Genomic DNA, 11,792 nt, shown 5'->3' with positions numbered 1-11,792 from the left:
TCGGCGAGAAGATCTTCTCTCCCTCACTTCACACGCGAACTCCGAACATCGAACCATCACCAGGAGCCGAGGGTTACCCAAGACTGCGACTGTGAGGCTCCCAACAGAAACCGATCAGGCCTATTGGGAGCGCAGAAAGAAACCCCTACCAAAAAAACCCCAGACTTAACGACAATAATGTCGGCCATAACGATAGGCCTATTGCCATTCGGGAAACTCTACGAGTCCCTAAACGAGACATTAAAAGACCACACCACGCTAATCGCTATGCTCCACACAAAGCTAATCTTCATCGAAGGCTTCATTACCGCGAAATAAAACTCTATAAAAGCAAGCGAAGACTCCTCTAACCTTACCTATACAAGCTCGGAAGCGAACAAAATGTCAGTAATGGAACCCAAGCCTAAGAGCTCTTGTGTGCACACACAAACTGATGCCCTACAAGGACCCTCTCAGTTTGTATTTTCGGGTACTACGACTAAAAATGGCGCAGTCAACTACGATCAAAGTGAAATCATATATATTAGTGAAGAAACATCATGCAGACTGCCCAAACAGCGAATCGAACACACCGAAAAAGAACCATCTCCAAGTCATAACGGAAATCCAATCGAATCAAACGACAAAGATCAGGCTTATCCAATCTTCTGCCTACAACATGGAACATCGACAGGGAAAACGGACACATCGGAACCTGGGCCCACACTCCAGAAGGCAAAGAAGATCCATCCCTTAAAGGGTAGCCCCTCCATTCCTCAGGACCCTCCTCTCGTTTTTAAGATCACAAATGACTCCGAAACGAAATGCTCGCCAAGAACTGTAGAAGACTTCCTGGACGACGACCAACTAATGAACATCAGCGAACATCTGGAAAAGGACCTGACAAGTAGTTTGCAAACTGAAAAGGACCAAGTTGAGAAAAGGGAAAATAGGAGTAGTCCACTGTATCAGCAAAAGAGTCCTCCATTCTATACAATGGAAGAACGAAGAAACAATCTTAACCACACTTCAAGACCAAACCAAAACAAAACTAGCCAAAGAAAAGTTTCATTCACCTCAAAATCTGAGCCCCCATCTCTGCACCAAGAAACCCCAAAACTGGAGAACCGACATAAACACAGAGAAAGAGACAGAAAATCAAGCAGAGACGATTCTCAACGTGAATCAAATAAAAAGAGCTCAAAGGATCACCGATCTCAAGAAAACGAGCCATCAGTGAGACCCCACTACAAATCAAAAACTGAAAAATACCATGACCGACGCCATCCCACCAAAATATCCATTTGGACTCTAAAAATAGAGCAACGGTCAGAAAATCGTGACGAAATAATTCTTAACAGAAAAGGTGTGCTAAACCTCTTTGGCTTCATCCCAGCACTTCGCCAGATTAAATCAGAGGACCTGAAACTAGTGGATCCTTATCATTCTAACCATAGAGCAAAAACAATCTTGCACATCCCTTCAAAGAAAATACAGATGCTAATAACCAACGAAGCAGAGGACTTCTCTAAACTTGGCTTTAAGGTGCTCGAAAACCTGACGAAACCTAAAGAACAGAGAGAATCCAAGGAAAACGACCTAAGGACGTCAAAAAGCAAAGCCACTGCGAGTAACAGGATAAAGGACCACCCGGTCACTGAGAAACCGTCCCAGGAGCAGGCGGACCTTGGAAGAAGAACCGAAAGGAACCCAAGAAGCGGGACAAACAGGGACATAAACTCTCAAAATAAGCAACGGAATTCAGCGAATAACGAACCGTCAAAAAAAGGTACGCCTAAGGCGCCGCAAACAAGCAACTTACCCCCTACAAAACAACCAGTAACCCAACAACTAAATGACAACCCGCAGGGAATCTGGTCCTGGCTGCCAAAAGTACTCGCAAAAAACTTGAATAAATAGCAACTGGAAGGCTGGCAGAGTGCCGAGAACGACACCTTGCCAGCCGACAAATTCCCCACAGATCTAACACTTTGCTCCTGGAACACTCGTGGACACACCCACTTGATGACTCGAAACGACGCCGATTTGGCATCATTCGATGTAATTTGTCTTCAAGAAACATGGCTCGTTGACAAACCAATCCTGGACGGCTACGACGTAGTCCTGGCACCTGCAAAAAAAGGCCTTTTAGGCCGTCCATCATCCGGATTACCCCTGGCATGCAAAAATGGTGCAGGTTTAAAAATGAAAGAAACCTTGCTGTCAAACCAATCCATACTGGCATTTCTCATCGATCTTGAAGGCTGCGAAAGGACCCCAAGTTCAGAAATAGCAATCTTGAATACCTACTGGAATCCGGCAGCTTTAAACGCTCAAAACTTCACCCACATGATGGAAGAAATAATCGATGAAATTCAGTCAAATCGCCAAGTCTCGTCCTTCATAATCTGTGGAGACCTCAACATTTCCCTCAAAAGCCCCCTCTTAAAAGAGGGAAAAAACTCTGATTCGACTAAAGCAACTCAAAGAGGAAAACTTTGGTGCAAACTGATGACCTCACAGCATATGTTAAACCTCGACACGGTCTTTTCAGAGAAAGACCGTTTGCCGACCTGGGAACAGGGAGTGTCGCGAGAAACAATTGACTACACCTACGTCTCCCGTCCCTTTTTGGACACCGTAACAACCTTCAAGGTGCGCAAGACAACAAACAGTGACCACAACCAATTAATAACAACGTGGTCAACCAACTTCAGCAGAACCAGCGACGAACCACTTGGCATAAATAACCAGGGAAATCGGCTAAAACTCTCAACATCGGCAGTAAGGAAGCTCACACAAAGATACTCCGAAGGGGGAACGTCGGAAGAAAACCCAGATCCTGACTATGTGCCTCTGCTCGTGGCATTCTCTACAAAAAAGTCAGCCCAAACTACCGACACCAGCCATAAACATACCTATGATGCCCAGTTAGCCCAAAAAAGACGTGAATTTCGAAAAATCAAGAGGCAACTGAAGCAAACACAGTCGAGCGACCAGACGTCAAAACTAGCAGAAGCCTCAAGAAACTACAGAAATTGGGTCAAGAACCACCGCACAAATCTCTACCAACAAGATTCAGAGAAAGTACTGAAGGCGATTTGCGGCAACAAAGCAAGAGAATTTTGGTCCCTCATAAAAACCACAACATTATCAAAAAAAAACTCCATCATCAATTCAATGGGGGAGCAGAAATGGATCGACCACTTTTCAAAGCTCTTTGAATCTGCAACAAAGGAGGATGGTGAGCCTAGAGAAAATGAATCCTCGAGCCGGCTATGTTTCGATGACCAAGAAGAAATCTTCGAGACTCTAAAAAAACGAAAAAACTCACGAGCGGTTGGCCCGGATGGGATTTCCAATATGGACCTTAAAAAAAATCCGGCTGAGTGGTCAAAACTACTAAAAAAGATCTTCATGAGATGTGCAAAATCTAAATCCATTCCTCCATCCTGGACCAAGGCAACCATCGTTCCGATCTACAAAAAGGGGGATGTGTGTGACCCCACGAATTTTCGGCCAATCGCCCTCCTAGACTGCATTGGAAAGGTCTTTGCAGCCTTACTGCTGAAAAGGCTGCAAACCTGGACCAAACTTGCACCATGCCACGACCAATTCCAAACTGGCTTAAAAAAAAATGTTGGCACAGCAGCGAACATTCTGGTCATCAGCATTTTAAAAAGCAAGGTCCTTGAAGGAAAACCAAGATCTTTTGTGGCCTTCGTTGACCTTTCCCAGGCCTTTGACCTGGTAGACAGGTCACGATTTTGGTCAAAACTTGAAGGATGGAAATGTCCAAAGGAGATCGTTCTACCACTGAAGGCCCTGCATACAAACACCACTCTGAGAGTACGATTAACCCCGCAAGGTCAAGTTTCATCAGAAATCCCCACAAGTAGGGGGGTCAAACAAGGTTGTCCTCTCGCTCCGGAGTTATTTCTCGCATATATGGGCGACTACAGTGCAACAGAAGATCTTACAAAAAACTTTCCGCCAAAACTGGCCAAGGTACAAATTAGCTGCCTTATGTACGCCGACGACCTCGCTCTGTTCGACCAGACCCAAATAGGCCTACAGAGACAACTGACCAATCTGTTACCCTATACAGTGAAAAACAATCTGCAAATCAACAAAGAAAAAACAAAAATACTAGTTCTAGAATCGACATCGAAAAGATCGGACAAATTCAAATGGTATCTAGAAGATACAGAGATTGAAAGAACAAAAGAGTTCAAGTACCTGGGCGTGACCCTCAACAGTTCCCGCACAGAAAGTGCAATGCAAGAAAGCCTGAAAATAAAAATCAGAAAACTAGCAGCACAAGGCAAAGCCATAGACCTCAAATTCGGAAAACTCAACAATCCCGGTAATTGAATTAAATAAGAAAAAAGTAGTACCATCAATTACATACGGAGCCGAAGCAATGCCCCAAATTCCCAAAAAACTCTGGACAAAGCTGGAAGGGCATTTTTGGTGAAAAGTGTTGTGCTTGCCAAATTCAACCTCAATGCCAGCGATTCGACGAGAATTGAGCCTCCTCTCTTTAGCAGGCACGGTAAATATCAACTCGGTCCTGCTCTATCGCAAGTGCATCGCCCAAGATAAACAAAACATCTACACAATGATTGGCGAGGAGATGAAAATGGACACAGTGAAAATGCTGACAAAATGGAAAACCGAAAATCTAGTTTTACTGGATTCAGTAGCTTGTACAGAAGCTGACCTGTCATCAAACCCGGTCAGAGTGACCGAAAAACTTAAAAATCTGGACTGGTCAATCACCATAGCAGATGCCACAGCAAACAAACTTCTAACTCATCTTCCTCATACCCACTGCAAAGTAAATGAGCTCCAGAGGTACATCAAAAATTTCCCTAATAGGGCTTCCAGAAACTACCTACTCAGGATAAGACTGAACTTAATCGAAACAAACGAGATTCGCCACATTCGAGGTATCTCAGAAACAAGCGAATGCCGATTCTGTGGTGCCGAAAAGGAAACAATTCGCCATCTACTAATGGTCTGCCCAAAAAACCAAGCGATAAGATCAGTTTACCTTGACCACCTACTCGCAAATGAACACTTTGTCGCGGACCAATGGTGGCTAAGACTGATTGGAGGAGATCGAACAACATGGCAAATCGCCTTGGTAAAGATCATCCAAGAAACACTGAAAACCCTGGGCATAGTCCCCTGAGGACTTGCGGAAATAAAGGAACGCAATTTTGTAAAGTTCCATTTTGGAACAAACACAAAAAAAATAAAAAAATGAAAAAAAATGTGTAATGTATTTTATTTTATTTTTTTGCTTAGCAATTTTTATTAGGTTTTGTAATGGATAAATACAGGGTATAATCATCAACACGTAACCATTATAATACTTGCTAACCAATAACCCAAGATACTAATTTAAGTTGAGTTAACAATTAAAAGGCACAACTTAGTTTATCAAGGTTACAATAAATGTAGAGATTCACTAAAAATTTCTTGCAAAATTCTAACATCTAAATCTAGAAGGACTACAAGGACACAAAAGAACCACAAAACAGACAGGACAATACAAGACACAAGAGGAGAATGAAGAACAGACAAAACAAACTGAATCAACAAATTAAAAGGACTCTGCTGATGAGGCATTAAGATATTCGGTCAGTGGACTCCACTTTTGATTATATTTATGTTAACCCTACTTTCCATTTCCTCTGACATTTTGGACTGTAACAAGGTTGGTCTATGGTTTAACAAGAGCCTGCCTTTCAAAGTGGATTTTACACTCATTTGCAGATGGTATAGTAAAGGCATCACTTGTATTCATCATTTATTATACTACGATACTCTAATACCCTTTCATACTCCAGCCTATATCTTCAACCTGGATGATTCAGACTTTTCTGCGTATACAGAAGTTGCTAAATTAATTACCTTGACATTACCAAATCTTTCACAACGGGCACCTTCTATGCAATTTCAGAATCGTCTTGCATGTGTCTCCACTAAAGCTGCAGCGATTTATAAATTCTTTATTTCTGATTCCAACACGTCAATTACCAATCAACACGTCGAAAATGGATGGATCAATGATCTTTCTAGCCAGTATACTGCTGGCATTTGGGAACAAGTATAACTGCAAATCTTCAACATATCTAAAGCCACAAATCTAATTTAGACTGCCTTTTTTTTATTTTGAGTAGAGCCTACCTTACTCTTAAACGTATTTCTAGATTCGATTCCAACTTCACAACCTTATGCTGGTCTTTTACGGCTGATTTAAAACACTGTATTTTTTAATGTAAATTAGTTTTTTTCATTATGGCAAAGAATTTGGATAACTACAAAAAAATGTTGCTTTTACAGCACAACTCAATCTTGACAATCTAACTGTCGGATCACATGGTTACTCTGATTTAACTAATATCTACTCTCCCAGGTTATTTCACGTAGTTGTCTTCATTGGTTTTCATCTAATATCTTCAAACTAGACATTATTTGATTGCTTATCTTATGCTACTTGGTGGAATTATATAAGCTACATTCACAGAATAGAAAGGGTTGTGCCACTTCTATGATGTGTAATGTTTTGACCAGTCTAAATGTTGTTTGTTGAGTAAAACTATCAAAGAGTGATAGAGATTGTGAAAAATTGCAAAAATTGAGGAGCAACAGTGATTGAGTATAGCAAAGCGATTGGTGCCAATCAAGGTCAATGGAGAGAATAGATACGCCAATCAAGAGAATAGATAGACTATTGAAATAAGAGGCTTGAGCAGCGATCGATGGTCCATGCTCATATTTGTTGTTTTAAAAAACATTGAAAAGTGGTGATTTAAGCAAAAGTATAAGGTTTATTTAACAATCTGGCAAGTATCGACAGTCAAGCGAGACTTGTCATCATGGGGATGCTCCTCTCATGCACCTATGCATGACACTGCCAAAGCATATGCCCAAGCTCAAACGGTATAGTGCTCAATGGGTAAAAGGCACGGCAGATTAAATGTTCATGCCGTGGCCACAAGGGGGAACATTGTCAAAAGCGGTATTGCAACCCATGACCACATAATTGCATGCTGCATACACAGGGGAAACATTAGAGAACAGAGTAGTAATTTTAGAGATCTGCAAGATGCATCAAGAGGAAAGAGAAGACCCGTTACGTGAGGAGTGGATGTTTAATCAGCATAAGAAGGAAGGTGTCAAACCCTCAACTCCCTTTACCTCGCCTGAAGCAAAGGGTGTTGCTACAGAAGAAATAGGGGTGTATCTTTTAAAGGAGTTGAGAGCAGCGACGGGGTACAATAATCCAATATTTGAACCCCCCTCTAATAGTAGTGACGATAGTCCAGAGGAGAATAAAAGAAAGGAAGAGATGTACAAGATCACATAAGACAAGGAAGAAAAGAGTGCGCAGTCAAATTTGTCAACAGAAATAGACAGGGAGATTAAGAGATGAAAGGTTAGAAGGATAAGGCTGATGAGATAGCTCTCTTACAAAACAAATGGATGGGAAGACAGATATTACTCAAAACAGATGGGAAATGTATTGATGAAGTTAGGCAAAGGGAAGATAAGGACGAACAAGAAAGAAAAGAGAGAAGAGATTGAAAGAAGATGAGCAGAAAGGGAAAAGCAGGGAGCGACGAGAGCACATATAGCAGGAGAAGCAAGAACAAATAGAAGAATGGGCAGAAGAACAAACAAAGTACGACAATAGAGCGATAGAAGAATGGGACAGGAAGGAAAGAAAGAGAGAAGTAGAAGCACAAAGACTAAGGGACAAAAGATTACAGAGACGAAGGGGAGAAGAAGGAAGGCAAGAGGAAGAAAGAATTAGAAGGGATGCGAGAAAGCAAAGGGAAGTAGATGAGGAAATAGAATGGAAAAGGACACAGCGAGGTCTGAACACCAGTCTCATTCGTAGAGAACAAATGAGGCTGAGCCCAGAAATACGATGGGACAGAGGCAAAGAGATTCTAATGATAAAGGATGTCATGCCAGCAGTATCTAGAGTAGGGTTATAAGAAGAAACATTTGATGGGGAAAGCATTGGAGAAAAAGGATCGATAAGGTATATCAAAGTTAAGGCGAAGTAGCGAGTATGGAACTCGAGGGAACGGTGACAAATCTCCAGTACCTCAATCACAAAGTGAGGAGGGAAACCTGTTCAGTGATGAACGTCAAGCATTATCTTTGAGCAGACTGAACTTGAATACAGGTGAAGGGGATGACAGCCACACTAGTTGGGGACTAGACATGTCAGACGAGGAAAGAGAGTCTGGTCTTGGGGCAGAAGGAGGAAGCTCGTGCACCCCTGAAGGAAGTCTGCAAATGGATAAGGATGTAAGATGGTCAGATTTAGAACAACCTAAAGATAGAACACCAGATCCCAAAGCATATCCTGAGTGTCAACAAGGACAATCACATAGTGAGAAGGGAGAGTCGCCATCATGTGTAAGCAGGTTAAGGTAATTACAGACAAGGAGACAGACAGGGACGATTATCCCTTCCATGGATAGACTAATAGTGGTATCCAACTATGGGACAGGGTTTACGCAGTTTCCCTCGTTAGAGAAAGGGGGAGCAAGACTGCACTATATTCCATGGCCACAGATGGACAAGGATAACTAAAAATACAAGCTTCCTAGTTTGACTTTGGGTGCTGGGAAATGGATATACGAATTAGAAAAAATGACATGAGGAAATACGTTGGCCATAGGGAACATAAAAGGTCTCCTGGCAGCCATTCTTGGAGAGAGGGCTAATGACATATGGAGGAGAGTGGGCTATTCAAGTGTGACTGTACAAAATATAGCACATGATGGGGCGCCATTTAATAATTGTAGAGCAGATGTTTGGAGGGCACTCAGGGTACAGTATCCGGACACATCAGATATGGGTACAATTTTGAACCGTAAAATGAAGGCAGATGAAGACCCTATTGCTTACATTCAGGATAGTCAGGAGAAATGGCAACTTGAAACTTGCAAGCTTTGGGAAAAGACAGTGGCATTATTTTACCACATTTTATGTCTGGGTTTGCCTGAGCCAGCACAGAGGCAGATGAAGAAACAAGCATGGATAGACGCGATGCCATGGGCTGAGATACAATTGACAATAGTGCACCATTGTCGGTTATTACAAGAGAAAAATAAGAAGGACCAGAATAGAAAAATAGAGGAAGCCAAATTAGCTCCGAAAAAATTGTCAAAATTAGCCATAGAAGGGGTGGTACTGAGAAGTGGAGAAGGATTGGGAATACAGGAAGCAATGGGTGCACCACAGGCAAATAATCTGCCCACGATGGACCAAGGTGGAAATGGGTCTACACCACACAGCAGAGGTATGGGTTATAGAGGAAGATGAGGCGGATTTCAAAATAATCAAGGTGGGTTTCAAGGTACACAGAATGAGGACCAGAATGCTCAGGGAGGATATAACCAAGGAGGGACTAATAGGCGAGTTCCTCCAGTATGGTGGAATTGTGGAATGACAGAACATATTGCACGCGTATGTGGAAGCCAAGGGAATGTAGAGATTGGGCAGTTCTCTAGATGGGGGACTACCCTCCACTATAGAGCACACAGACCAGAGAAGGCTTTGCCCAGGATCACACATCTTCAGACACAAGTGCAGAGAGTACAACAGGTACCACAGCAGGGACAAGTACAAATGAATCCGCCATAAGGGCAGTCGCAACAAGCCCCTATGCAGACACAGCAATATACGAAAACAGGACAAGTATTGACACCCAGAATAAGAGGTATCACTGTGGTAGAAGGACATCCTTTCACAAGGACGGGGATGAGCCTGTATCTACAATAGGACAGCGGTGCACAGGGTGACTTGATGTGTTCAGTACTATCTGTGACACCAGACCCCCAAGAGGAACCAAGCGTTGATGTGACAATAGGAGGCAAATCCTTTTCTTTTCTTGTAGACACTAGAGCAACTCGTTCGTGTATACGAGATGGAAAATATCCAATGTCAGGTATTTCCATGAATGCTCAAGGGTTCCCTGGAGCTATGAGTCGAGTTCCTTTTACCAGTCTCCATAGAAGGTGGACAAACCGTTCCTATAGAATTGGAAGCAGCCATAGTACGAAGAGTAATGGCAATGCTCGAAGGGGTAGACGATGAGGGTAGATCATGGAGAACAATGATAGCTCTTGAGGAAGGGTATAGATTGACTGACATAACTGATGATGATTTATTCGGGGAAGACCGAAGTGATGATGAAGTGGTGTCCTTCATGAGCATTACATACTGGATAAGGATAGAGAAAAGGGAAGTCCCACAGAGAATGGCGATAATGCGGCAAAGACAAGCATTTTTTTAGGAAGATTTGGAAAAGGTGCAAAGTGTCCTTTGGATCACAGGCCCTTATGACATAGGTTAATTGAAGGGGTTAGGAAAGGTTAAAAAAAAAAGCTTAAGCCAGGAGTGATTTTACCTCGAGCAAAACAGTACCCCGTGTCTCGAGAAGCTGATGAGGATATTTTTCAGACTATTTCAGTGCTGATGAATGAGGGGATTCTGGTGCCATCAGAATCATTGTGTAAAACCGCAGTGTATCCTATCAAAAATCTAAAGGGGGGTCATGGAGATTTATCCAGGATATGAGACTGATTAACCAGATTGTAGATGCAGAATTTCCTTTAGTTCCTTTCCAGCGACAATATTGTGCAGTATCATGGTGGAAGCCCGATATTTCATGGTGATCGATTGGAAAAACGTGTTTTTCTCGATCACGTTGCACATAGACTCTCAAGACTTGACTTCATTTATGTTTCGCTAAAAAAGACTGAAACATACTAGGCTACCTCAAGGGTACTGTGAGTCCCCATCGATCTCTAACAGAGTCCTACAGATGAATCTAGGCAATATTGATCTTAAAAGTGCGGTGATACAGTACGTAGATGGCGTTTTGATTTGCAGCACTACAGAAGATGAGTGCAGACATGATTATGTTCAGTTGATGACTATTCTAGCACATAAGGGATATAAAGTAGACAGGGAAAAGTTACAATACTGCCAAGAAGAAGTGTTATATATAGGTCAGTTGATTTTGCATGAAGGAAAGAAAGTGACACCTGAGAGAGCTGAGCCAATTATGAAAACCTCAAAACCAAACATAGTGAGACAGATGCAACAGGTTTTGCATTTATGCAACTATGTTAGAGCCAGGGTGATTGATTATAGGACATATACAAGGCTACTTCTGTAAGCATTAAAGAAAGTGCAAGTTGGCAAAACAAAACTAGAATGGACTAAAGAAATGGAGGAAGGATTTGAAGAGTTGAAAAAAGCAATTTGCACAGCCCCTGTTTTAGAAATTCCCAATTATGCAGAGGAATTGTATTTGTTTTCACAAACAAATGGAACAGTCATGACAGCAGTGTTTACACAGAGGACCACATTGGGGTACAAACATTTGGCATATTATAGTGGGATTTTAGACCCAGTTATGAGAGGACACTTCCCTTGTGAACAATGTTTTGCAGCTGCCGACTTCGCGATAGAGAAGTCTATAAGTATTGTCATGGGCTGCTCTATGACCCTCTTCGTGGAGCATGCCATTTTAGAGAAACCCAAGGGCACATTGACATTGCAAAGAGCTTCAGCTTATGAGGTAATGATTTCTAACCCAGCAATTAAAATCGTAAGATGTAACATAGTGAACCCTGCCACATTTATAGCCGAGCCAGTAGAAGAAGGCGATCATGTGCATGAATGTGCTAATTATGTTGAATTTTATGATGATATACCCTCTCTGAAAGAGAATGCTTTAGCGGGAGGGGAGATTCTCTTTATTGTTTGTT

At 42.2% G+C, this 11,792-nt stretch overlaps 1 protein-coding gene across 1 annotated transcript; it reads left to right on the top strand.

Moving 5' to 3' along the window:
- The first annotated feature begins 381 nt into the window (after positions 1-381).
- Positions 382-1,899, top strand: LOC138515233 (micronuclear linker histone polyprotein-like). The gene has a single exon (XM_069630181.1). The coding sequence runs from the start codon at positions 382-384 to the stop codon at positions 1,897-1,899; it is 1,518 nt and encodes a 505-aa protein (XP_069486282.1).
- The last annotated feature ends 9,893 nt before the right edge of the window (positions 1,900-11,792 follow it).

This window comes from Ambystoma mexicanum, chromosome 6q (genome assembly GCF_040938575.1).
Source record: "Ambystoma mexicanum isolate Mex_15411 chromosome 6q, UKY_AmexF1_1, whole genome shotgun sequence".
NCBI classification, from domain to species: Eukaryota; Metazoa; Chordata; class Amphibia; order Caudata; family Ambystomatidae; genus Ambystoma; species Ambystoma mexicanum.
The sequence above is the reverse complement of the archived record's forward strand: the minus strand, read 5'-3'. Positions and strand labels throughout refer to the sequence as shown.

Excerpts from the sequence above, each read along its gene's own strand:
- LOC138515233 (XM_069630181.1), top strand. The coding sequence starts at position 382 with ATGTCAGTAATGGAACCCAAGCCTAAGAGCTCTTGTGTGCACACACAA.